We start from the raw sequence: 27919 nt of genomic DNA, 5'->3' as shown, positions 1-27919 counted from the left end.
GCTTTTTGAAAGGTTGTTTTTGATATACAAGTGTGTATGAAGCACTGGGCTTTGTCAGTGGGGTTCGAGGACGCAGCCTGATCTGTATAAATGATGTTTAGTTTAACTGATCTGCCGTGAGACCAGTGATGGAGCAAACAAAGAAAATATTAGCCTTTATCTATCAATTTGCTGGTTAACTGAGCAACAAAGTTAAAGTATCAATCTTTGAATAACTTAGTTAAGTTAATGATCATTGGTCCCAGCATGTTGATTATAAGTGGGGGGGAAAAAAAATGTATGCAGTACTTTTGCATGCAAAAATGCTAAATTATTCATTTGTCCAATCAAAATATCAAACAAGTTACACAAATATATAAAAAACAATTTGACTGAGAATATGTGTCATTCTAAACCCTGTTTGTGACCCTGTTTGCGCTCCCCAGCATTTTATGGCCAAGATGGATAACAATAAGTTTGTCATTTTGATCAATGCTCTCTGTTCTGAGGAGCAAATTGTTCTATTCCCCCCTTTGCGATATTTGGATCGTTGCTTCTCCTTTCTTTTTCTGCAGGGTCTGCAGAAGGTTATTAAAGTTTTATGATCAGCCTGGTGAAACTCGTCTGTTCGTCGTTTCAATGTGGCTCAATGAAATATTTACCCACCGTTATTGAAATAATATTTATCTCACAGACTCAGATTTTGGTGGAGCATGCCCTGTGTTTGGGATACATATAGAGATCACAACATATGAGGCCATTAGCAGAGACGATGGCATTTTGAGGAAGTGGTATTTGAGTACATTACGGTCCAAGTCTGAAGGCTTTCTAAGGGTATTACCATTTCAGAGAACCCACACAACATTAGTCTTCCTGTCGTTTTATTGGCCACTTTGTTTTTGAAGTGAAGCTGTGCATCGTCTAACCTCATCCACACACGTTGTGTATACATACAAAATATATGCACCATTCTGGTTCTAATATAGTTTATGGTTTTCCCCTTTACTTTAGAGGACCTAATCCGTTATGCTGCTCATTTTCTCTGTTTCTATTTGTTTTGCAGGGCTGCCATTGAGGAGACTTACTCCAAATCAATGAGCAAATTGGCTAAAATAGCCAGCAATGGAAGTCCACAGGGGTGAGTACCACCATCTGAACACAGCCAGTAATTTCACACAGCCATCCAGCCATGCTTCCTCCTTCCCTTCAGTACGTTACAGCAGAATTTCTGCCCCCGGAGGTGCTGTTTTTGTAATTATAGATGTAATGGTCATATGGTTGCATATGAGATATTGATGAGTACCATCTGCATCACCAAATGTCCATATTTGTGATTCAAGTAAGACATTGCCTCCCATTTAGCCTCCCAGTATATGTTTTTATGCATATGTTGCATAAGTTATCTGTATAAATGCCTAAAGATGGAGAGCAGGATAAAACTCACAAAAAGGGCTACATAAGTTCTACAAATTGGGTTGAAGCAACCCATAAAAGGCCATTAAATCACAGGTATCTGCTAACTGTGAAACTGTGACTTGATCCCATGACAACATGAGTTTCTGTAATGCTTTTGTTTGTGCTTCTCTTCCTCCACACACTTATCAGATTAGAGTTGGTGGGTTGTTTCGTCATCATCAATCAAATCTGATGAAACACACCTACACAGTCATAAAGAGAATGGATGAGCCGCAGTTTTTGTGTTATAAACTTGTATTAAATAGTAAACAATTGCTTTTTTTTGTACTTTAAGCTATAAGAAAACTCTGCTGCTACCCTACTCAAAGTAGATATTGGGTCTGTTTTAAGATGCCCATTTATCGTTTGGCATTATTGATGAATTTACCCTTTCTTAACAAAAAAGGTTTTTGTTTTTGTTTTTTATGCCAGGTGATATGTGCTTCACACACCGAGAGTCACGACTTCAACAAAGCAGTCTATATTTGGTTGTTTTTAAAAACTTATGGTTCAGCACACACAGCTTTCCTGTGGAGTGTAACGCATCTGAATAACAATGACCCAGTTAGGTCAATAAGTCATATTGCAACAAGAAAAGTTTATATTCTTTTCCATCTGCCTCTTTGCTTTTTCCATTTTGTTCCTCTCTTCTTCTATTTTTTTTTTCTCCTCTCTTAAAAAGTCTGATTGGCTCTTCTAATCAACTTTTGTAGGGACGACTGATCGGTTTGGCACGGGTGTCAGCTGATAACCAATAACTGTTAAGGGATATCAGAATAGTAAAATCAATGTACATGTAGTTGTGGAACTTCAGTTAGTTGTTTCCCTGTATTTATATATTATGCTTGAGTATATTAAAACCTGCTATTTGATTAAAAATGGATCTAGGAAGTAATTGTATGCAGCCTCACGTGTGCGCTCGATTATCTGTATGTCCTACAGGACTTTTGCGCCCATGTGGGATGTGTTCAGGGTGTCCTCAGACAAACTGGCCCTCTGCCACCTCGAGCTGATGAAAAAGATGAACGATCTCATCCGTGACATTAACAAATACGGAGACGAGCAGGTTAAAATTCATCGGAAGGTATGAAAACAAGCTGTTGTTACAGAACAAACTGGCTGTTGTCTCTGTAAAGACGCAGTATACTATCCCCCTTCTTGTCCTGCATCAAGCCTCCTTCGTCATGATCTAATTTATCTCACAGAAAACCCAATTACTGTCCTCTCCTTCATGGTAATTGCGACATGCGCCCTTAAAGTATCAAATGCAACGATTATCTGTTCAGTATGTCCATATGAAATCTTATTATTGTATTTGTGTATCGCCCAGACAAAGGAGGAGATGGTGGGGACGGTGGAATCGGTGCAAGCTCTGCAGGCTCAGAGCGGTCACCTCCAGAAGTCAAAGGAGGGCTACCACACCAAGTGTTTGGAGCTGGATCGGCTCAGGAAGGAGGGGGCACCACAGAAAGAACTGGAGAAGGTTGGTCAGCACTCCTTTCAGCCCTGGGCCGTTAAGTTCTGGGTGCTGTTGTTGGAAATGCACATTATTTTCTCTTTATCTGTACTTTTGGATACAAAAGAGTAAACTCTTAAAGTGTGATTCTGCACAAATGAAACTGTGTCCCATAAAAGAAAATCATCTGGTTTGATTACAGTAAATCACAAAAAGTCTCTGACTTACATGTTGTTGTTTTAAGATGTCTAGATAGTTTGTTGTATTTGCTCAGATTTCCCCTTTTTTGAAAATATGTTACACATAATTCAACGACTTTATTGGATCCAGTAAATTTGTTGTACCTTTGTCTTTTTGTTAACATTTAGAGGAGTAAATGAGTGAATCAGTTCATGTGGACGTTTTGCTGTGTTTTTTGTGTAGTTTTTGGAATCACATTAAAATCTCAACGTATTTGAAAAGCTAGGCGTTTTTGTTGTTTATGATGGAAGATGGATCTTATTTTCAGGTCAAATGAATGAAAATACATCAATGTTCCAATGTCCGGGAGCCAGGCAACTTATTTCATGCTGGTCTTGAAAATAAAAGCCATTTAAAACTTAAAACCTTGCTTTAAAGGGAATCCATTACCTTGAATTGTGCTTTTTTTTTAAAAAATACTAATAATGATAATAATAATTATGCTATGACACATTATATCTGAACAAAATCCCTGCAACTTTGAGATATGTACTGCTACAGTGTCGTGTTGAGCTAAACCTTTCAGACATTTAACAACATTTCTCAACTTAAAGGCAGGGTAGGGGATCTTTTTCTGGAACATTTTTTTTACATATTGCTTGAAATACTCTTCTCACCCCCATTGCAACCAATTAATTAAAAGTTTTGACACAAACATGAAAAGTTTTAGTGGCCTCTAGAACGTACAATCTAGGAAAAACACTATCCAATCATTGTGAACGGACCGTTCACAATGATTGGATTCTGATGCCGTCTATCAAACTGCAACCTGCTCCTCCTTCCCCCTCCTTCCCCTTGTGCGCGTACCCTGCTCCGTGAACGAAGCTTGGCAGGAAGCTAAACTAGAGCCAGCTTGGCTAGCACCTAGCATTATTAAACGTATAGTTAGCATAAACTAAATACTAAATACTAAATACGGCAACGATCGATGCTTGCTGTCAGAACAGCGCTCGTGCACCTTCGTGCTCGTGCGCGTTCATGTACTCTAGAGGCGTGCCTTCGGGGGGAAAGTGAAGAAAAGGGTTGGGACTTTTTACCTGTGTATTTTCAAAATGCAGCTTCGCTGGACTCAAAATCCAGGATCTCCTACCCTACCTTTAACAAAAACTGTCATTAATAAGAGAGACAGTTTTGTCTGTAGCTATATCTAGAAATATGTTTAGTATATATTTCATTCCAGAAATGCTTTATATATGGCTGCAGCTCAGGGACATGTTTTTAAATATTGTAGAAGATTATTAAACCGCTTAATCAGGTAATATATCAAAGATCAGAAAGTGATCAATCAGTGCCTCTCAGTGATGGTGTCTTATTTTTACGATGAAAGATGAAAAAATAGCTTTATATCTTAAGTTATCAGTGAACAGTTAGTAAATATCATGTGATTACTTTCTGCTCTTTTCTTTTTTGAGACACAAGTTTTCTGTTTTTCTTTCATCAGCCTGATGTTTGCAATTATTTACACACATTTAGTCTGTAATAACAAATGTAATAACATTGGTGTAGATGGTGGCGTTTGAGTCTTGTGAATGAGAGTCAGTGGCTCGATGACCATTATTTTTCTTTTCCCTTTCTTCTCACTAGGCGGAGCTGAAGTCTAAGAAAGCGGCTGAGTCATTTACGTTGTGCATCGAGAAGTACAACCGTGTGGGAGGAGAGTTTGAGCAGAAGATGAGCGAGTCCGCCCAGGTCAGCTCCAACGCCAGCTGGGCCAAGAGCCACTTTGTATCCGACTCTCCCACCCTCTTACGTGGCGTTTTTATGTTTTCCTCCCTCTCACTGGCTTTATCTTTCTCAGAATCCCCCTGACTTGCCCTCTCTGTTGCGTCCCACCACACAAGAACACTTCAAGAACATCTTCTTCTTTCATTTATTATCTTACATCGTGCCAAAAAAGGAAACCTCAACCCCCGACTCCTAAACACCCACCCACTTGCACACACATCATGCACCCTGCTCATTACCTTTAATAACCGCCTCCATGCTTCCATGGTTACCGCTGCTGTTTCCATGGAAATCTTCAACAAACCCAGATGAGCGCTTCTGCGTTTTACATTTGAAATGATGAATGGAATCCTCGTGACCAATTATCGCTTTTAATAGCTCTGAAGGGGGTAGTCGGGTCATAATTGTGAGGGGAATATGTGGTACCTGGGAGAATATATTGTGCCAAAAAAGCAAAGAAGTATCAAAGAAAACAAAGTATGAGAACCGGGTGCTTTCTGTTCGACTAAAAGAGATCAAACTAGTTCGACCCTTCGGTGGGAACCATACTGACTGATGACCTATTGACTGGCACTAGAACCATGTTGGAAAATCAAATGTTGGTGTCTGATAACAAATCCACTCTTTAAGATGTTAGAAAATACTGAAAAATGATAGCAGTCTGAAAAACCAAAGATATTCTGTTAAAAACACCTCATCACTCTTCCTTACACTTGGTAAAAAGCCAAGAACGGGCCATGTTTCAGGGCTCTCACTGTAGCCATTGCACATATGGACAATGCATATGAGCGCGAATACATTTTATAGAAGCTCGTAAAAAAGGTAAATCATCATCAGATAGCAGCAGATGTTTTTGTGAGATTGAGTTTTGCCTCTTTAGCTTTACACAAGGACGGTTTGCCTACTTATAACTAAGACAAACTCAAATATGATACTACAGAGGAATACCAATGGAAACCATAAAGCTTTCAGGACCAAAACACCCGCAGATCTTGTATATTCATATGCAGATATCAGCTAAGAAGCCAGAGATTTTCATCCAGTTGTACTAACAGGGATTTGTGTGAATAAATGTCAAGACAGGAAGGTGTGTTTGAGCGGCTATTTTTCTTTACTGTATTATCAAGAATCTATATTCGCTCTAATGACATGACCTTGTAACGGTGTAATATCTTTTCTTAACCTCATGACATTTTCCATCAAGTTAAAGAGGATAGGAAATTAGTTTTTTTTTTTTTTTTTTTTTACTCTATGATCGCATCCTTGGTGTGCGGTTTGGTCCAACTCAGTCGACAGCTAACAAACATGAGCTGAAAAGATACAATGCTCCAGAGTTGATGCAAACCAGTCAGATATTAAAACTTCTTTGGATTCTGTTTTACAGATTATAAAATTGCTGTAACACCTGGAGCACTGGCAGATAGAAAAAGGAGCTTTGGTGAATATTACAACAGCAGAGTGTTTTATGTTCACTCTTCATTCTCAGACTTTGACTGCATAAATGGAGAGGACACTGGCACAGCTTGTGCTCATAGGCACTGTTCACAGCACCACTATTTCAAGGCAATTCCCCTCAAGCAGACAGCAACAAATGAGCTGGAGTAAAGCAGGATCAAACTTAAATACTAAATCCTCTCGAATTATTTCTGGTTTAACGACCTGGCAGACCAGTTCCTCTTCTTCTGGCTGGCTGCCTTCTTGCAGCTCAGCTCTCTTTCAGAGGTTATTCTTTATATATATATATATATATATATATATGTGGGTTATAAAGTTTCTGTTTTGTTGGATTCCAGTTGCTTTTTTGAGTACATCTGACACTCGCACCATGTGGAAACGATAGCGAAAAACAGCCACAGCAATGAAAATGCAATAAATCATACCAACTTAGATGCACATATTACAAGTAAAATGCTAAAAAAAAATTATACAACAGCAGAAAATCTAACTTGTGCGTTCATACAAAAATAAAAAAAAAACCTGAAGAAGGATGTGCCTTTGACAGTAATGATGTTAGAAGTTTACATTTTAACGGAGGTTTCTGTTTTCTGTGTGGATGTGTTTGACTAGAGGTTTCAGGAAATCGAGGAGACTCATCTGCGGCAGATGAAACAGCTGATCAAAGGTTATTCTCACTCCATAGAGGACACCCACGTCCAGGTGGGACAGGTAAGCTGGCGCTCATCTGAAATTCTGTTCTGATGGCTGAGCTCCTCCAAAGTTGTGTTTATCCATGATCTTTCCTGCTGTTATTTTTAGTCCAAGCTTAGTGGGATGACTTACCCGAGCTGTCGTGTAATGAATAATAGTTAAGCTTCCCTTGTTGCACATCTTCTAATAAAAGGCACGCTGTAGACCCTTCTAGATGTAATACAAACTAATTAAGACCTGATAAATCGCTCTGTTCTTCTCGGCTGCAGGTCCATGAGGAGTTCAAGCAGAATGTGGAAAACATCGGCATCGATAACCTCATTCAGAAATTTGCTGAACTGAAGGGCACGGGCAAAGACAGGCCAGGTAGAGCAGCACTGCGTGACCCGCTGGAAGGAAATAAAAGAATAAAAGAATGCATCTACAGCAGTTGTGTAACAGCAAAAACACGCAGACACTCACACCCAAAACAGCAGTGTAGAGGGTAAATAACTCATGGTGGTAAAGTGTGTGTGTGTTGTTGTCTGCAGCTCTGGCTGGATTTGAGGAGTACATGACCGCTTTGGCTCCTGAAGGTGGTAAAAAGAGTCGAGCAAAAGCCTTCAGGATCCCCGGCCTCGGAAAGAGGGACAAGGAGCCAGACTCGACGTGAGTGTGTGCACAAACACAGAAAAAAGTACTCGGGCTGAACTGTGATTTCTGTTCTGTGCTTCAGTCAGTTATTTCTGAATGGTTCAAATAATTCATGGGTTTTTCTTTGAATGTTTTTCTATATTGCAGAGATTCAGCTGCAACGGAGGCACTGGTGAGTGTTTGACATATTCCCACCCAAATGCTGCAGCTCCAAAAAGACTGACTCACTTACCAGTAATGTCCTGAGTGTCCTGCAGATACTGGGGTTCTGAAGGCTTCTGCTCAATGATAACAGAGTGTTTTTGTGCAGTGGGGCGAGGCGAGGGATCATGAGTGTGTGATAATGATGTGGAGGGTGTGGGGTTTCCCAGGTTTATTCCTGTCCTTCTGAGAAGAGGTTTCTGAGATCCTCTTGCAGGCACAGGGGGAGCGCATAGCTACACACGAGGGAGAGAATGTGTGTTTGTGTTTGTGTATGTGCCAGGCTGTACGAGCGGTGTACGTGAGAGATGTGTGTTAGTGTGTGAAAGGGCTTTGGAAAGTCATCTGACAGACTGATGGGGAAGCAAAGAGTAAACAGAAGATCAGAGAGCCACTGCCACTATTTTACACTTTCACAGGCTTCAAGTTTCTGAAAAAATGAGCGTAGACTGCCTTCACTCTGTCTCTTGGAACATTCATTTTCTTCTGAAAATGGTGCTTCAGCGTTGACTTTCTTTTCCTTCTCGGTTGGCGTAAGATGAGCCATTTTTATTTAAGTGGTAATAAAGACAGGAGGCAATTAGGCAGAAGTGAAATGAAAGCATTTCACAAAACTTCAAGGTGTCGGTTCAATTTAAATCATCAGAATTACTTTGAGACAAAGAGTCCTAAGGATATGAAGTTCCACGTCTCAGTTTGCCCCAGATAAGGAGTAAGTTGCATTGTCTGGGGAACTGACTCTAAATCCAACCCATGAGAAATTTGAAAGACAACTTGCATCTTTTAAAAACTAATTTAGTCATCTGTTTTTCTTTAACAAGCAGGCATATTTCTTTTCTTAAAGATAGCTGAATGAAACTAGATAAACACTGAAGTAGGCTGAAATGAACAAATACATGGCACCTAACCTTATAAACATTTTAGTCAAATAACAAGTCAAGACTAGTTAAAAAATGCGCTATACATGACAGCCTATACTGAACCCAGTGTTTTGCTGCTGGGTGAATGACTCTCTTCATCTTGTTGCTAAAGCAGCCTGCGGTGGGTTTGTTAGAGCTTTTGTGGCGAAGACGTTGTCCGCTGCTGCAGCTGAAAACACGGAAGATCTATATGATGGTTCACCTGCTGTGAGGCAAAAAAATGAGTAAATGAATAACTAATGAATAACTTGAGAGTAGCTTAAAGTTGGAGAACTTTAGCTGGAAATGACTGCTAGACTTTACATTTACAACCCTAATCTTTGAACTGTATCGGGCTAATTACAGGCTGCTACATCTGATACGTGTATTGTGTTAATTTGGCATTTATAACCTCCACTCTTAATAAGGTGAAGGGTTATACATGTTTGAAAATGGCTGATTATTCCAAAATCATATTCTCTGTCACTGTAATCCCACAAGAAATTTTACCAGTTTAAATTTTACCAGTAACTCATTGAGATACTGAAATTAAACATTATGAAATGTAATGTTTTTGAGTCCAAAACTCAGACCCATATTGGTTGGATTTCATTCTGGCAACATAACCCGACGCCGTTGTTTGATTAAATAACTTAAACTGCTTGTGGACTTCTAGCCTCCACACAGCTTTGTTTGAGCTCTCACTAAGACCGTGTTTAATGTAAAAGATTTCTGGAAGTTATTCACACCTGTGACCATCCGTGTTGAACGTTTATAGGGTCTGTTTTTCTCACTCTAATGGAAAGCTGTCAGTAAGCGTAGAGTTTTACAATGCGGCAAAACACTTGTGTGTGTTGGATTTGCCCCATTTGTCTCTGTGTTGCTGACCCAGCTGCCGCCTCTCTGTTCCCATTCATACAGAACTCACCGCTGGAAGTGGACGATGAGGGCTTTGTCATCCGAGCTGACAGCACTCAGAATGATATCCTTTTTCTGCTCCTGCGTGTTCGGGCTGCACATTTGAGAAAAATAAGGGGAAGGGCTTCTGTGTTCATAGATGATGATTTTTCTAATTGGACTTTGTGACGGCAAATACAGTGGAAAAAAAACTTGGTGACATTAGAATGCATGTTGCGCCGGCATCGATCCATCCTCTCTCTGCGTCAGTTCAGACACGTGAAGAGGATTCTGGATGCTTTAAGAATGCACAGAAGCATCCTTCAATTATCCTGGAACGAATGACTACGTCCTTTAAAGGATCCCGACATTGGAACAGTCTTTTGGTGATACGGCAGCTGTTAAGGATCTGTCTTTGGCTTTGAGAAGAACAGTAAATCCATAATATATCCTCTGTGATTTTATGTCCTAAAGCAAAACAGAAAACATTGAAGCTTCCCGAAGATGTACTTTTTATAAACACTGTATTATCCTTTTTTTTTTTTTATGTAATTCTTTAAAAATGAGTATAAACACATTTTACATGTGATTTCTTTAAATATTTTATTTAGGAGTCTTCTGGAGTTTATAGTACTGACCACAAACCACAACTTCCTGTTAAAGTCTGGCTGGGTCTTCTTTTTATCCCTATTTGTTGTCCTCTCTTTACAACTGAATCTCTAATAATACTATAAAAATGAATTCATTCAAACATAATAAAACATTTTTGAAAGTTTTCGATCATGATGTGAACCGCATTCAAAGACTAAATTACCGCCAAAGAAAAAGAAGCAACCCTCCAGGAGCCACAATCGGCTAATCATTTGTGGTTTTTTTCCTAGTAAACACAGCAAAACGTCTTTTTAGCTTCGGATGATTCACTGATGACCCGAGCTGACAAAACATTTTCAACAAACCATTTGAAAAAGGAACAGAAAGCAGGAGTTTAGCCACTTCGTGACTACCATTTCCTGCATTCATGCATCCATTAACTTCTGAGCCTAACCATTATAAAGATCTAATTTGTGTTCGGTAGCACAAATTCTGAAATGTGTTCCACCTCATTAACTTTAGACACGGTAAAGTCTGGCTGAACTTAACCACCGGCAGTTGGATATGAATGAATGGTCCTACTAACTTAATACTTGAATACTCAACTCTGCAGCTCCGATCCATTTATCAGTGTTAGCACACTCCCCTGAGAGATGCAAGGCTCTTCCTGCCTTTTTCATCCTCTCATCCAGCCTTCTGCCTGCTGTGCACACATTACACATTCATCAAATACTCTCAAAATGTGCATAACTCAGACTTGTGCGGCAGAGCAAAGTCCAAGGAAAAGAGGACGCGGTAATGACTTTGGTTCCAAGTGAACACTTACCTGAAGTAAACATTGCATTGCCTCTGCTTACATGTTAAGTATGGCTATTAGTTCCTTGTTGTTGCTGTTTCTATGATTAAATCAATACAATACAAACCTCTATACCAATACACTGTAGTTTCCTTTCTCACAATCCATCTGCCAAACATCAACATTTCTCTAACCCGAGCTTGTTCTCCTTGACCCTCGTCTTTCCTTGTACGCTGCTCTGAGGAGAAGGAGAGCAACTTCTACTCCAGTGATTCAGACTTTGATGATGAGGAGCCCAAAAAGTTCCACATCCAGATAAGACCGGTGGCCAGCAGCAATCGCTGCAACTCAGTCGCTACAGAGAAGGAGCTGAAAGCCACGGTGGGGACTCTCACTCTGCCACCAAACAGAGGAGCACGGCAGCAGGTTGGGCCACGCTCTTTGGATCTGCTGTTAACATTTATACGCTATGATGTTAAAGGAGAAAGTTTCTGACAATACTCACGTAGCCCCTAAAACAGCCACGGATCTGAACCTACGAACAACTTTGTGAAAACACGTCAGAGCTCAGTTACGCTGCATTCAGGAATAGGTGCAGACTTGATAAATAAGAATATTTAGGAGTGCCTCTGAAAATACTACAAAAGCACAATTTTTTTTTTTTTTTTTTACATGCATTTGCTTAAAGCAACAGCGCAGGTTAGGAACCGATGAGCTCAGAGCTGATTGTCACAGAGAAGGTCTGTGGACACTTTTGTTAATGATTAAAATGTGGAATAATTCAACTATTGCCTCATTCTCTTGATTTTCAGGTGTCCGCGAAGCGGCATCTTTCCAGTAAGTTTAGTCACTTTAAATGTCTGTTTTTGGAATAATTTTCAGTCTTTGTTGATGGGCACCATTAACAAACTTTTTCTGTAATATAAGCAAAGTGAAATGTACAGTATGCTGTTATCTGTGCACTGCATCTTTGACTTCACACCTCTGAAAGATTTAATCTCTGTCGCGGCTCTGTAGAGAACTCGAGTACTGCGGGAGGTCGATCAGAAGATGGTGAGGCTGCCTCTCACAGAGGTGAGTCGGTACATCGATCGGACCAACTTAACATGTTATCACAACAGCTGTGACGCATAGTGGCCTTGTGTACAATATCCATAGCTGATGATTTATACACCAGATACCTTAAAACCCCACTGACCTTTTTTTTATTTAACATTCAGTCTCATGTCACAGGACTGCCGTAGTCACCGGTACACTGAAGGAAGCACACCACCTGGATGCATCTTATTGTGTATCTTATAACACATTTACCGAACTTAATGTGTCACATCGAGCCTCTGAAACTGACAGCAGTGACTCAGCAGTGAAAAAAAGATTAGATTGATTTATTTTCCCCATCTGCAGCTCAGTCCTGCGTGTGGTCTGACTTCTGTGGTCTTGTTAAAAATAATAAGTTTGCCTGATTATCTCAACAAGTCAGCGTTATCTGAAATTTTGTCATAAGTTGTTGTAAAATAGCTTACAGACTTGTCTCTTAGGATGGATGGATTTAGCGGACGTAACTCCGAGATTTAACGGGCTTGTTGTATCGGTTTTAAACGCAGTACTTTAGTTGTTAAAACAGTCTAACAGTTAACTAGTTGGACTTCACCTGTTTTCAAGATCTGTGTCCGTTTGTATTTGAAAATGAACCTGTAACTATGTTGAAATATGATTTATTATCTTTAAATAGATCACGACAAGTATTCATTCAGCTAATTAAAAGTATTTTGATAATTTTTTCTGTATTATACAGTGTATTACCCAGCGACTAACTGCTTAGTGAGAAAACAGCTTTTATGATAATCAGTGGTCAAAAACAATATCAGCATTAGTTGTGTTTTTCTATCATTGAAAACTGCAATTAGGCCTGTAGAAATTTCTACACAAGCACCTGATACATATCTATATACATATATATAGATCTATATCTATATGAATTCTGGCTTAAAATAGAAAAATATATAACTCAGTGTGAATCACAATCATTAGTGTGACAATTAATCAATAATAAAAATGTCACGGTCACATCTGTAATCAGGGCTTCGTGTTTCCATCTTCCTGCCCTCACTTTTCAGCATGAGTAAATCACTGATGCCCTCATCTATCATCGCTTAACCTCCAGCCTGCTCAGTCTCCGTGTTTCCCCGTAGACCGCAAATTTCCTCATTGGCTGACCTTGCACGAACAGCCGACCTTCTGCTCGAGCTCCAAAGCGCGCTTTATCACCAACGCGTTTGTTAGCTGTCAGCAGGTTAGGCCGGAGTGGGAAGAGCAGCCCGCTGAAGTCCAGCTGCAGGGAGTCTCTCCCTCTTAAATCCAGAGGCAGAGAGATTAATGAGCAGCATCTGATTAAAGCGGTTACTCTGCAGCGGCAGGAGCGGTATCTGGAGCTCAGTGAGACCAGGCTAATTGCTGGTACTTATCACAGTGAAAGGTATTGGCTGTTGGGTTTTCCTTCGTGTCATCTCATCTCACCCCATCCTGCCTCCTCTCAGCGTGCTGATGATTAGTCCTGATTAGGAAACATCCTCTGCAGTGAGTCACTGTAGATCATTGGGATTGTGTCGTCTCTTGCAGATGGAGAGCAGGAGGGCCTACGCAGGTCCACCTCCAGCCCGGATCACAGCAGGTGAGATGAATCGGCTTTTGCCTTCATCACTCTTATATCTGACTGAGCGGGCCAGACGAGCTCAGAGGTTGAACTGTCTCATTAGTGGCCTCTGTCAGTGTGAAGCTCATCTTTTTTTTTTTTTTTTTTTTCTTGCAGTTCAAACATACACCAGCATTGTTTTGATTTGCGTTTTCAAACGAGAGAGTCAAAACGAAAGAATAATTTGAGCACCAGTGACATCACTGGTAAATAAATAGAATGATAAAATAGATATAAAAAGATAAATATGTAAAAGAAAAGGGATTCTTAGGTTTACTTTGACTTTCAGTCAGTGCAGACCGAATGAATCCCGGATATTTCATTACTTGCCTTCCTTTCATCTGTTGATATAAATCATTTTTTGCATTTCAGGACTCCAAACATATTCCAGATAAATTTGGGACAGTGATGCATTTGCCACTTTGTAATGTCGACATTCCCTCCCACAACACTTAAGAGGCTCTGTCATTAAGGATGTGGAGTGATGGAGTGTTTCAGTTGGTATTCTGGCCTTCTTCTTCTTCTAAATGTGTCTCAAGGCGTGCAACGGTACAGGCTTGTCCTTTCATTTTTCATTTCAAAATTCTCCTCACATTCTCTATTGCGGAGGCTTCAGGACTGCGGGCAGGCCCGTCCTGTATCTGTGCCCTCTTCTTCCTCTAAAAGATTTTGTCTTAAAGGCACCACATGTGGCTCTCCATGAACTTTTAAAAGGAGCGCAGATTAACTTTGCCAACATCACGGATACCATCGCAGAGCCTGGCTTTTGGCCTTGTTGCTGTTAACAGTCTGGAAGCTCTTTTTTTTTTATCTTTGGTCCAGAGCACACAGCGTTCATTTCCTCCAACAAAGATCCGGAATACTGACCTTTCTGATCACAATACACATTTATACTGTGATGGTTCATTCCAGATGCCTCCGAGCCCACAGAAGTCGACTCTGCCTCTTTAAAGGGTTGACGTAAGGCTTCTTTTTTGCACAGTTTACAGTTTAAAATGGCATTTGTAAATATAACTCCATAATGTAGCACTTGACAAAGGTTTCCCACAGTAATTCCTTACCCGTGTGGCTATATCAACTATTTAGGAATTGACAATTCTGGATGCAGTGCTGTCTGAGGGATCAGAGATCACGGATGTCCAACTTAGTTCTTGTGCCCTTTATACACTGAAATTCCTTCTGGTTGCTACAATGATTTAATGATATTATGCATTACAGAAGAAGAAATATGCAAATTCCCTCCAATCTTTGCTTAAGTAACATTATTTTCAAACAGTTCTTTTTCAAACATACTTCTTGACAAACCAGAGATTCTCTGCTCATTTTTCTCCCCGAAGCCTTTCATGGATGCTGCGTTTTCACCAAAATCTCCATTTCATTCACCTGTTGGTGTCACCTGCTTGAATTAACACTATTATTTATTTATTTTTTTTACAACATGACTGGCTCTAAATGCCCCCCACACACCTTCTTTTTTTTAATCTGCTGCATGCCTGAAATGTAAAAATGGGTATATTTCAACAAATGGAAAGAATTTGAGAAAAAATGTGACAAATCAAACTTCCTCTGATTTGGGGGTTATATTGTCCTTATGTGTAATACTTGAATACAAACTCAGTATCTTTAGCAGAGTTGCACACAAAATGGAAAAATTCTAAAGTATTAGAGGTCACATTTATGTCAGTCCTCTCGAAATCATTACATCTGTACAAATCAGATGCAAATGTTAGTCCTGACCCTGCAGACACATGCCATCATAACACAGACACAGACACAGACACTTTCGTGTCCTGCACTCTTTGGCTTCCTTTGTTTTTACAATCTCCCAGTTTCCTATTTTCTCACTTTCTGTTCCTTTCTCTCAGTCATCGCTCCTCTGCTCGTTTCTTCCTCCTCAGGTTGAGTTCTACAGCATCCGGTTCAGACAGCCTCTTTGGACCTCCGCTGGAGTCGGCCTTCAAGTCCAAAAGCTTTGACAGCCGGGAACAGCTCAGAGAGCAGAACACTTTCGGTGCTTCTGAATGTAGGAAAAGTTTTAAAAATGATTTTTAAACTTTTTTTTTTTTTTTTTCTCCTGTGTTCATATTGGGACAAATGTAAGACGACCCTAATAGATCTTTTCACACCTGATGTTTTTACTCATCAGCGATGACATATTGTCGGCTCTCTCCCATTAAGCATCCCAGGAAGCCATGATAATGGATCTGCGTGTGCAGACGCAGGTTCTCCCCTAAGTGGAAAGCAAATCATTAACACACCTGCATTTTCCCTGTTGGGGCCATTATAAGATGATTAACTCTTGTCCTGCACCTGCCTTTTTTCTCAGTTTAGGATGAGAATAAAGGCTCAGCCTCTGGAAGCCTCATCACTTGTAAAGATAAAACATATATATTGAGTTTAACTTAATAAAATACTCTTATGTATTAATGAAAACATGGACACGCTTCTATGGCTCATAGGCAAGGCAATTTTATTTATAGAGCACAATTCATACACAGGGCAATTCAAAGTGCTTCACAGCTACATAAAATCACAAGAAGGCAATAAAATCATTAAAAAGAAATAAAAAATAAAATAAAGAAATTAAAAACCCATTAAAATAATCATTAATTAATTAAAAAGTGAAGAGTGCAGATAAAATACTTTCAGGTGTCATGCACAGCTAAATAGAACTGTTTTCAGCCTGGATTTAAACATTGTCAGAGTTGAGGCCTGTCTCACATCTTCTGGAAGACTGTTCCAGATTTTAGGAGCATCAAACTGAAACGCAGCCTCACCTTGTTTAGTCCTGACTCTGGGCACCAGCAGGAGACCCCTCCCTGAGGTTCTCAGAGCCCGAGTTGGTTCATATGGCTCTAACATGTCAGAGATGTACTTTGGCGCTTGCCAATGAAGAGACTTGTACACAAGCAGAGCTGTTTTAAAGTCTATTCTCTGAGCGACAGGAAGCCAGAGCAGAGACCTGAGCACTGGACTAATATGGTCGTATTTCCTGGTTCTAGTCAGGACTCGAGCAGCAGCTTTCTGGATGTACTGCAGCTGTCTTACAGCCCGTTTAGAGCCCAGTGAGCAGGCCGTTACAGTAGTCTAACCTGCTGGAGACAAACGCATGGATCAGTCTCTCTAAGTCTGGTCTAGACACTATTCCTTTGATTCTGGCAATGTTTTTTAGATGGTAAAAAGCTGCTGATGTTACTGATTTAATGTGGCTGTTAAAGTTCAGGTCTGAGTCCAATATTACCCTGAGATTTCTAACTTGATAGTTAGGTTTTAGAGAGAGAGTCTCAAGGTGACTGATAACACTTTCTCTTTGTTTCTGTGGGCCACAGACAATAATTTCAGTTTTGTCTGAGTTTAGCGGAGGAAATTGTTTTGCATCCACACACTGATCTGTTCGATGCAGCGACACAATGTATCTACAGGCCCGTGTTCTCCTGCCGTCAGTGACACGTAGATCTGAGTGTCATCTGCATAATTGTGGTAGGACACATTATAGCTGCGTATTAGCTGGCCTAGTGGAAGCATGTACAGATTGAACAATACCGGTCCCAGGATTGACCCCTGGGGAACCCCACAGGTCATAGCCATTTGGTCTGAGACACAGTTACCAATTTCAACAAAATATTTCCTGTCCTCCAGATAGGACTTGAACCAGTTTAAAGCACGACCAGAGATTCCCACCCAGTCTTCTAACCTCTGTAATAAGGTCGCATGGTCAACTGTGTCAAAGGCAGAGCTCAGGTCCAGCAGAACTAAGACTGTGACTCTACTTGCATCTGTGTTCAGGCGGATGTCATTTGTCACCTTGATCAGAGCTGTCTCAGTGCTGTGGTGGGGCCTAAAGCCTGATTGGAAAGTATCAAAAGCATTGTTAGACAGGAGAAAGTCACTAAGCTGTTGGTATGCAACTTTTTCTAGGACTTTGCCTAAGAATGGCAGGTTTGATATGGGCCGGTAGTTGTTCAGTACTGTGGCATCAAGATTGCTCTTCTTTAGAAGAGGCTTAATGACAGCCGTTTTTAAGGCCTTTGGAAATGTTCCAGTCTGGAGTGAGATGTTGACTAGATGAGCAAGTTGTGGTAACAAACTGCTCAGCACAGACTTTAGGAATCTAGTGGGCAACTCATCAAGGCAGCACGTTGATGAACTCAGACTGCAGATGATCTCTTCGACTGTTGTCAGTAACAGGTGTAAAATGTGTCAGCTCTAGGTGTCAAGCTGGCTGCAGAGTAGTTATTTGTGTTGTGGAAATTATTGCATTTTTAATGCCTTGAACTTTGTCATTAAAGAATATTGCAAACTCATTACACTTGGATGTAGAAATGAGTTCTAAAGGCATATAGGTGTTCGCTCACCCTCACCTCGCGATGAACTTGAGTTTGATGAATGGATGATTCATTTACTCTGGCAGTCTACGTCTCTATTTTTCTTTTAATTCACTGTACTCAGACTGGGACACAGAGGTCTGCACCTTATCACACCCACAAACAAGTCAAATGTAATCCAGAGAAACAAAAAGGTTGCTCGACTGGCAGATAATTGTCCTTGAATGCCCAGATATTTTGTACATCCAGTGTCTGTGCTGTATGTGTCCTTTAAGCCTACTCTTGTCTCAGTTTGGAGATGAATGTAAAACACAATTACAAATAAGAGTTTAAAAAAAAATGTTTTAATTAAATGACAAATTATTACAATTTGTATTGTTTTCTGTGATAATCTAAAGGAGAATAAAAGCCTTGGCAGCCTGCAAATAGCCTGAAAGGTAAGACAGGGTGTAAAAAGCACTCTTTACTGTCTGAGTGAACAATAACAATAGAAGGTGAGATGAAGGAGCTATCAATATTATCATCTGGAGTATAGCAGCTGGAAATTACTCAGGCTGCGGCTACACGGAAACGTTTTTCACTGTAAACGATACTTTTTCTTATCGTTTCACTGTCGCGGCCACACGGAGCCGGCGTTCCCACTACCCCAAAACGATAGTTTTTGAAAACGGGTTCCAGAGTGGGAAAGTTTGAAAACGGCCTCGTTTCGTTTCCATTGTTACAGCTAAAACGTTTTTGCGTCAGTCACACGTTGACGCTGGGAGCCAATTTTAACACTTCTCTATTGTCTCACAGCGTGGCGTGACACAGTGGCGTGTGTACTGCCTCGTTTCATCGTTTTCGTCTGGACAGCAGCGCGTTTCCGTGTGGTCGCAAGAATTTTCGAACCCGTTTTCAAAAAAAACCTCGTTTCGTTTTCGTGTAGCCATAGCCTCAGTGTTCAGGGACCTGAAATTTGAGATTTTCTAAAATAAAAGGTCTCTCCCACTCATTACCAGTGGAAATTACATCCGTAGCTTGGTCTTCTATGGGCAAAATATTTTGGTACAAGATGAGGAAAGATGAATTCGCTCATTGGTTTATGGAGAGAGCTGAAACTCAATGGGGAAAGTAGTCTCAAGTTTTGCCTTTTTTTTAAAAATTAATTGGATGCCTGAACAGTACATGCGAACGTCTGGCACTATCGGAGCAGCCTTTGATCGTGTCCGTCCCCTCATCCCAAAGCTCTTCAGATATCTGAGAGGTAACGTCTCCACTTGTCCTGCGGTGAACACGTGATGACTCTGCAAAGGTGTCCACAAAATGGGTTCTTAGATGTTTAAAGCAAGGAACTTAAACACCATGATCATAGCCAGAGGTAGGCATAGAGAAAAGAGACTTTTTGATGTGAAGGGTTCTGATTTGAAGTAAGATCTAAGTTTAAGTAAGACTTAGTTAAATCAAAGCAAATACCCCCAAATGCCCACCTTTCTAATATAATGCCATCCCACTTTTTCACCTGTTATGTCCAGAAAATATAGTGCCTCCTTTTTGGGCCAAACGACACCTGCTGTGGTTTAGTTTTGACTTATTTTTCCTAAAACGTGATTGTTGATTATGTTTCCCTATGATAATGACAACCTGATTTACTGTGTTGACTTTGTTTTTTTTATGTGTATCAGATGCTGCCTTCTCGTCCGATTCTTCATCACCAGAGAATGTCGAAGACTCGGGCCTGGACTCACCTTCCCATCAGCCTCTTGGGCCCTCTCCTGAGCCGGTGGGCTGGGCAGCTTGGCCTCCTGTGTCACAGAGTAAAGAGCAGAAACAACCGCTGGGGCGACCAGTGGATCCTTTCCTCTCTGCTTTCCTCGACCCTTCCCCTCGGCCCAGCCCTAACCCTCAGGACGACCCCACCAACGCCTGGTCTGTCACCTCGTCACGGCCATCGCGTGTCCCTCCAGAAATGGACCCCTTGCCTGTGCGGTTCCCTGCTTTCTCTCAGTCCCTCCACCCACCTGAGATGGAGTCGTCCGTGTGGAACTGCAAACACATTCCACCTGAAGACCCTTTCCTTGCTGCCTTTGAGAGAACAGTCACCCAGGAGACATTAGACCTGTCTGACGCCTGGGCGTGCCCACCGCCTCGCCCGCCCCAGGAGGGCAGGGCAAAGGAAGTACGCGGGGACCCATTTTCTGCCTCCCTCGCCGATACCAAGACACTTCCAACCCCCTCCTCTTCTTCGTCATCATCTGCCTCCAATCGTAAAGAAAAAGACAGGAAGCGAGACCGTAGCCTGCCCCCTCCCGTCACTTCTGATGACCCGTTTGCTATCACGATGATTGGCAGTCCAACGCACCAGTCGTCGCTGGCTGCGGCAGGCGGGATGGTGCCCCAGCAAAGCAGCAGCAGCTCCACTAACAGCAGCAGACTGGGTCTGGATGCCACATCAAACTCTTTACCTTCAGCTCAGACCAAGAAGGAGCTGAAGCACTGGAACTCAGTCCACAACCCATTCAGTGAAGGTGTCGGCTCCAAATCCCAGGAAGGAGGTGGAGGAGAGAGGAGAAAACATCGATCGTCAGAAAGCGAGCCACGCAGGAACGCCCCTCCCCTCACGAGGCATTCAGGACCTCAGGAGGATCTGTGTTTTTCGACAGACAAAGATCAGGACTGTCTGGATCTGAGCACTCAGATAACCTGCAACGTCGGCTCTCACAAGGGTACTAAATGATTTACTTTCTTGTTTTTTGGTTGTTAAATTCGTATATTCTCAGATAAAAAAGACAAAAGAGCTCTCTGCTCCTACTCTAAGTCAAGCTTCAGTTTATCTCTCACATGAGGTAAAGCCGGTAAACCTGGTGTTAGTTAGTTTCTGGAAGTTGAAACCTTTGATGTGAAGTCCAGTCCTACAAAAAGGAAGAAAAAGATGAAAAATGGTGGCAAGTGTTGCCAGTTTCTTCTATTTTTATGCCAAACTGTGATGGAGAAATGGAGGATCAAACATTTTTCACTGAGCAGTTTTAAACTTTCAATAATACTAAAAAAAAATATATTTTGACATCTACTTATTTAAATAAAAATGTGTCATTAGTTTCAACCTCTTCTGATTGTTGGAGGGTTAGGGTTGAACTAGTCTGTTGCCTGATTTGGCGAGAGCTGACTGTGTATACAAGTGATTAACACAGTTCTTCCTCACTGGAGAGGGAAATCTCTTTGAAACACAGTCACACACTAACAGAATGTTTAATCTCTCGGTTAGATCGGCGCAGATAAGCCGTCCCAGTTGCTGCCAGCTTGTTTTGGCAGCGTTCCTTTTTTTTTTACAGGTCGTCACCTGTTCCTCTGAACACATTTCTGATGTCTGCTTGTACCCTGCAGTCCAGTGTGTGATTCGGATTGAGTGGCTTTGTGTTTGTGTCTCCAAAAGGTTCCAAACATAACTTCAGACAGGACACAGCTGACGTGGTTGCAGCTGCTCCTCAGAGAGCGACTCGGGCCAAGAGGTCCTCAGCCCGACTCAGCGGCAGTGAAAGGGTGAGTGTCCATCATTCATTTCCTGCACGGTGTGAGCATCTGATCGGTTAGGCGCATTATCTGGACAGCAGTCATGAGATCGTCTCCGTCCCCTCTGTGTTTCAGTCCCGGTCACTGTGTTCCTCCCCGATGCTTGAGCACTGCCCTTCCCTCACCTCCTCTTCCTCCTCCAGCCCCAGTGAGTGGGGCGTGCAAAACAGAGCACCCAGTCCCGCCAGAGCGGTGCAAGCCTCACCCCTGCCCTACCAGCACCAGGACCACCAACCGAGGCAGCGTAAGCCACATAAACACGGCTCCAAACTGAAAACATGCAACACAGGACTCTGTTGGATAAATGAATGAGTGAGCTTCATTGGCTCTTTGAATGGGAGCCTGTTGGAGCCAGAGGCGGAGTTGGCTGTGAATGGTATTGAACTCCAAAGCATTTCTCAGTGGCTTTACGTTTCAGAACTATGTCCATCTTTCCCAGTTAAGAATTGGCTCATTTTTTTGCTTTATCAGAAATAATCCATCTCCTTCAGCATCAGATCTGAAGGAAGGCTACCACAGAGTCAGGCTAACCGCCCCCCCCCTTCAAGTCGTTGTTATAAGCTAAGTTAACTAGCTCTAGATAGAAGGTTTATATTTACTGAAAAAGGGATAATTAACTTATCCTCAAGGCAAGTGTAGTATTGATTTTCAAACATGTATGGTAAGCATCCTTCTCAAAACCATCCCTTTAAACGTGACTTTTTTTTTTTTTTGTAACAACACGACTCACAGTTCCTACGTTTGTCGTCCTCAGTGCACCTGTCCAGAGGTCCCAGTCCTATTTCCCTCAGCACGCAGGAGGCCTGGCCGGTAGCTGCCGCCATAACAGAATACATCAATGCCTACTTCAAAGGTGGACAGCACAACCGGTCAGTGTGACGCTACAAGTTTTACAAAGATATTCTCTGCCGTGTGCTGACTCATTGAGTCATTGATTGAGTTAACTCGGGCTAAGAAAAACACGAGTAAACCAAGTTGTTTTGTGTGTTTTCTTCTTTCTTCAGCTGTCTTGTGAAGATCACAGGCGACCTGACGATGTCCTTCCCAGCAGGAATCATCCGGATTTTCACAGCCAGTCCCAACGTTCCGGTGCTCAGCTTCAGACTGGTCAATATCTCGAGGATCGATCACTTCCTTCCCAATCAAAAGCTGCTCTACAGGTCAGCCGCCTTCTGTTCTTTGCATTGCAATCCTGTCCACTCCACTATCAAATCTTTATCCTTGTGTCGTGTCTGCGTCTCCACAGTGATCCTTCTCAGAGTGATCCAGACACCAGAGACTTCTGGTTCAACATGCAGGCTCTGCAGCTCTACCTGCAGAGAGAGGCTGAACTCAACCCCCAGGCTTCGTACTACAACGTCGGCCTGCTCAAATATCAGGTCAGGATTTAGGATTCTCATCCTGCAGATATTTTTTATCCTATTTCATATGTTTTATTCAACAAGCCTACAGTCATGTGACTTCTTTATGCCACTGTGGTACAGTTTCTTAGTACCTCCCCGTCATCCTTTTAGATTTTGACCTCATAGATCTTAGATGTTAATGGATTTCCCAAGAATTTCCTTATAAACTGTTGAATTTAAATAAATCTCCTTTTGTGTTTGCTTATCGTTGAACCCTGTCCTTACTGTCTGCTGCCATTTGTTTGTTTTTAAAGTTTACTCACTGGACCATTTGGGGAGCCATATGGGGAAATATCTTGGTAATTAAGATGATACACTCGCATTGTAAGCCTCCTTTCTTTATCAGGTGTCGTCTCAGGATCCGGGTCGGGCTCCTCTCCTGCTGTCAGCTGAGTGTCAGCGGAGCGGCACGGTGACCCGAGTCTCCCTGGATTATCACTGCTGCCCTGCCACCGCACCCTCCACCCAGCTCACCGCCGTCCAGGTGCTGCTGCCTCTGGACCACACCGCCACAGACCTGCAGTGCCAGCCGCCTGCCTCCTGGTGAGCTGCAATGATGAGACGATGGAGCAGTTTCTTTCAAAGTGGGGCAGATTGGAGACAGATCTGTTATTAAGCCGATGATTGCCATCAAGAGAATTCAGTTAATGCACAAACAGAATCACAAATCAAACCTGTGCTCACAATGTAGAGGCGCAGATTCTGTCGTCGAGTCTTTAAAGTTTAGGAAGGCTGAGGCTGGTCTCGGTGTGCTTGTCAGCCTGTCTCTCTATATGAAGCTGGCTCACCTCTTATGCTTCTTATCGTTCAGGAAACCAAACTTACTCTGAAGCAAGTTAGCCTCCAGATAAGAGATCACCACATAGCCACAAAGATCTGAAACTGGGAAGTTCCCAATCATAAGTGTCAGTTTTTGATTAATAAATTAAAAAGTTAGTGTTTTGATTCATGATATTATGTCTTGAAAGCAGCAGAGCAGCCGACACAGTTGGTAGACTCCCATATATTAGTTGTTCTACAAAATATTTCTTCCTTTTTAAAACTCACTTGTTAAGGGACGATACAGTTAGCCAACCAGTTTATTTCATTTCTTGACACAGAGAACAGTTTCGTGGAATTTAACTTGAAGCTCAACTATATACCGAAGACATTTACATTACTAAAACTTTTTGTATTACGCAATAAGATGTGTACCATTAAAAAGAAGTTTTATTTCACACTGAGACGTTAGTTTCTGTGTGGATACACCCTACTTAAACTTGGTGACTTACCCGAAGAGCAGCTGTATTTTATTTAGAGTATTCAACACCAACAAAAACGCCATTTATACTGACATCAAAGGGAGGAGAATAAAGGATCAGGTCTCACTAACTGTTCTTTTTTCTTTTTTTGCAGGAATGCTGAGGAACGACGGCTGATGTGGAAACTGCCCAACCTTTCCCCAACCAACCACAGTAAAGGTAAGAGATCTGCTGCTTTAAACATGTCAAATCACCTGGCAAGTCACCTGGAAAGCCTCAACTGATCGATATTTTTGGTCAAAAATGTTTGGGGTTTCTTTTGTTGTTGGTCTCCCCCCCGGACAGTCGGATCTCAGTTGGCATGTAGACGTATGTAGATACAGAGATTTCAGAAGGTAGCCAGTATGTTAGCTTCTAATAGGAGCTTCACTGTTGTGTATATAGGCCACAATACCCAACTGTGCGGTCAGAAAGTGCACGGCCTGCTGGGTAAACAGCTACGGGTCAGGGCCTGTTAAAAGGTGACTCCTTAGACTGACAGGACAAATCTGGAGTTTTGTGGTTGTACTCTCAGAGCTGAGTATTTCCACGCCGATGTGCCGACTGATTGAGTTCAGAATATCATAAGAATGTGGGTAGAAGTGTCCTGGACCACCTGTGAACGTGTCCATCGTGAGTGCATTCACACTTTTATTTGGTGCTGTCCACTTCTGCTCGGATCACTCAGGACGGATGTTTGCATCAGGTCTGAACGGGGTCTCTTACTTTAAACTAAGAAGTTTTCTGGTAAACGTTGGTGACCCTGTTTTCAACTTGATCCGATATTAAATGTTTTCACACCTCCACAAAACAAATGCAGAAATTAGTGATAGCGAGTCGCTCAATAAAATCTGTGCTCCACATCCTTCTCTCCTCAGCCTGGTTCAGACGAACAAAATGAGAGTGAAGGAAGGAGAAGTAAACTCTGAATAGTCACGTTTCATGTGTCGAATTGAATGTGGCTCATATTTTACAACCTCGGTGGTACAAAAATGAGAGACGGCAGACAGCATGGCTCTAATTTAAGTTACAGGCCGGTCTAAAGTTGAATTATTTTGGCTCACTGTGTCCACCCGCATCTCTGCCTTTTATTTGTTCCTATTTTTTTATATGATGATATATTATCACGTCCCTGTGAAGCTATGGTTTCACAGAACATAGAAAGAGGAAACTATTTAGAGACATCAGTGATGGATGGGATGATAAAAGCAGAAAACATTTATTGGAAGTCTTCTCTGGTTTCTGAGACGGGAGCAAAAGCACTGAAAGGCCACCATAACTCCTACAGCTGTCCTCAACAAGGCCTCTTTTTTTTTTTTTTATAGCTAAAGTGTTGAAGGTGAAGCTGTACATTAATACTGAGTCTCACTGGACATCTTGTAAACAGAAGATCAGACATTTACACACAGGGGTCAGTCACTGACTGAATGGATAACAGTACTCAACTCTGTAGGAACCCTGTCTTGTTTGAATCAAAATCCAAAATTTTAACCAAAGAAGAGTAAAACTCTTTAAATATTTTAAGTGTAGATGATAATTATGTAAAAAAAAAATTTAAAAAAGCCTTTACTAAAGGCTCTCGGTTACTTTTCTTCTCCCGGATGGATCCATTTCATCGCAGTCCTTAAAGAGACGCGTTGGCTTCATGCGACTGGTATTTCCCAAACAAAAACCAAGAAAAACTCAAGAAAACAGAGTTTATTGTGGATCTGCTCTCCATTCGACACAGTCCTGCTCAGGCCTTAAAGACGACGTCTGTGAAGAGAAGTCAGCCCAACTTCCGGTTAATGATGATCTCCCATGAAGAATGTTCAGAACTTCTATCTATAAGGTTGTCTAGATGATGGACGTATGATGGTCAATGAATCGGTTTCACTCCCGTGCACGTGTACTGGGACAAAGTCGAGCTGTAACCATAGCTCGACGTGCATGTAACCGTGGTGACTGAGTCTGAGCTGCTCTATTTTGAAGTTTGGGCGATTTTTTATTTTTTTTTTTCCTTTCCTGTTAAACGCCCCCTTAAATCTTTTTATTACAGCAGTGCATTAAACATTTTGTGTGTGTGTGTGTCAGGCTCAGGGACTCTGTGTGCCAGCTGGCAGTGCCTGGAGGCTCCCCGCGGCCCTCCGCCCAGCCTCGCCGTTCAGTTTGTGGGCTCCGGGACCTCGCTGTCGGGCATGGACGTGGAGCTGGTGGGCAACCGCTACCGCATGTCGCTGGTCAAGAAGAGATTCGCCACAGGTAACACTGAACATTTACAAATATACAGTCCATAAGCTATCAGGCCCACTATGGACCACTCACCGGGTTCATCACAGTATTGCTTTTCACCATTTACTTTTAAATCAGATTTAACGAAAGTCAAACAAGTGCGCAGTTAATCAATAAGTGGAATGACGACCTCAAAATTACCAACAATTTTGATAATAAGTCTTATCTGCCATGTCTCACATGAAAACACTAAACATCTTTTTACCTCCAGTTTTTAGAATGTGAGAGTTAGCTTCTTTTTCTGTTGGATTTCAGCTAATTATTCATACCAAGCTCTTTGAATACATAACGTTAGGTTCATGGGAGTTAAAGGAAACCGTTGGGAATTGTTGTAAAAGTGAGAAAACTGATGAGCATTTATAACATCACGATTAATTTTTACAGCTGTGCAAATGGCTTTATTCCAAATTTACCAGTAAGAAATAGGTTTTGAGCTCTTTTTCAGGAGAAAAGCTTTAATAGTTTAATGTGTAAAGAAAATAACATTTTTGGAGTTTGTTAATAGATTCTTTTTTCCCCTAACAGTAGTTCCCTTATGAGCCTTGTTGCTGAGGGTTCGATCTCGCTTCAGTAGTTTAAATGAAACACTGAAACTGGAAATTGGGGAAGTTCGTCTGGCTTTACCCAACAATAACGAACTCCACCTACCAGCACCTGCAACGAGCTCTAAACACCTCATTAGAGGAGTAAAATCATAGCTGGATGCAGGAAAAGGCGCAGTCACGATGCCATGGTGAAAGTTGCCAGGAAACAAAGTTACCGCGCTATCGCAAACAGTCCAGCACTCGTTAAATTTAAGTCGTCGTTTTTACGCTTGATTCACAGATTGAACAATGATGTGGCTTGTTAATTAATGACATTTTAAAAGGTGTGAGGAGAAAGTTCTGTTATATTTCACTTTGATTACAAGCGGACTGTGACTTCAACATATTTTATATTTGTCTTTGACAGGAAAGTACATGGCGGGCTGCTCATTGTGAACCGTGTAAAGACCCATCGCCACAGATTGAGAGAACTTTCCCAACGAGAAGTTGTTCTCGGTAAAACTAGCTGCTGTACTCAGCCGTGGAGGACAACGTGCACTTACTTCTGACTGTCCTGCTGCTTTAGGACCAAGCTTTTTTGTTCCTTTTTTTTTTTTTCTAACTTGAGTTTTGTGTTGTACTTTTCCAGGAGGAAAAAAAAACTATTTCTATTGAATCTCCTCATCGTGTTCTGTGTGCCTTCGTATCGGAAAACTGCTAAACTAAGCTAGATGTCTGAACATTTCTTAAATTACAGTAGAAAAAAATTTAAAAAAGTGACTTATAATAAAGCATATTACGCTCTGGAGCTGAGTTGCCATGGGAACTAGGATTTTTAAATTATGTAAATAGTATATC

The 27919-nt window shown here is 41.6% G+C and overlaps 1 protein-coding gene across 4 annotated transcripts in view; it reads left to right on the top strand.

Moving 5' to 3' along the window:
- The window catches only part of fcho1 (FCH and mu domain containing endocytic adaptor 1), a 56716-nt gene extending 29112 nt beyond the window's left edge, over window positions 1-27604 (top strand). For 3 of the 4 annotated variants that reach the window (XM_075485738.1, XM_075485739.1, XM_075485741.1), the window contains 24 exons: window positions 1043-1117; window positions 2377-2518; window positions 2765-2917; window positions 4715-4819; window positions 6923-7021; window positions 7273-7432; window positions 7534-7651; window positions 7784-7808; window positions 9658-9718; window positions 11253-11446; window positions 11833-11857; window positions 12038-12094; window positions 13640-13691; window positions 15611-15735; window positions 19699-20739; window positions 21447-21553; window positions 21659-21827; window positions 22338-22452; window positions 22588-22743; window positions 22830-22962; window positions 23333-23529; window positions 24382-24446; window positions 26340-26507; window positions 27489-27604. In XM_075485738.1, coding sequence (XP_075341853.1) covers window positions 1043-1117; window positions 2377-2518; window positions 2765-2917; window positions 4715-4819; window positions 6923-7021; window positions 7273-7432; window positions 7534-7651; window positions 7784-7808; window positions 9658-9718; window positions 11253-11446; window positions 11833-11857; window positions 12038-12094; window positions 13640-13691; window positions 15611-15735; window positions 19699-20739; window positions 21447-21553; window positions 21659-21827; window positions 22338-22452; window positions 22588-22743; window positions 22830-22962; window positions 23333-23529; window positions 24382-24446; window positions 26340-26507; window positions 27489-27517 — 3571 coding nt within the window. In that variant the 3' untranslated portion in view covers window positions 27518-27604. The remainder of the gene's footprint in view (window positions 1-1042; window positions 1118-2376; window positions 2519-2764; window positions 2918-4714; window positions 4820-6922; window positions 7022-7272; window positions 7433-7533; window positions 7652-7783; window positions 7809-9657; window positions 9719-11252; window positions 11447-11832; window positions 11858-12037; window positions 12095-13639; window positions 13692-15610; window positions 15736-19698; window positions 20740-21446; window positions 21554-21658; window positions 21828-22337; window positions 22453-22587; window positions 22744-22829; window positions 22963-23332; window positions 23530-24381; window positions 24447-26339; window positions 26508-27488) is intronic. The other variant, XM_075485740.1, reaches the window with a different exon arrangement.
- The last annotated feature ends 315 nt before the right edge of the window (window positions 27605-27919 follow it).

The sequence above is a fragment of the Odontesthes bonariensis genome, chromosome 15 (genome assembly GCF_027942865.1).
Source record: "Odontesthes bonariensis isolate fOdoBon6 chromosome 15, fOdoBon6.hap1, whole genome shotgun sequence".
In the NCBI taxonomy this organism is placed as follows: domain Eukaryota; kingdom Metazoa; phylum Chordata; class Actinopteri; order Atheriniformes; family Atherinopsidae; genus Odontesthes; species Odontesthes bonariensis.
The sequence above is the reverse complement of the archived record's forward strand: the minus strand, read 5'-3'. Positions and strand labels throughout refer to the sequence as shown.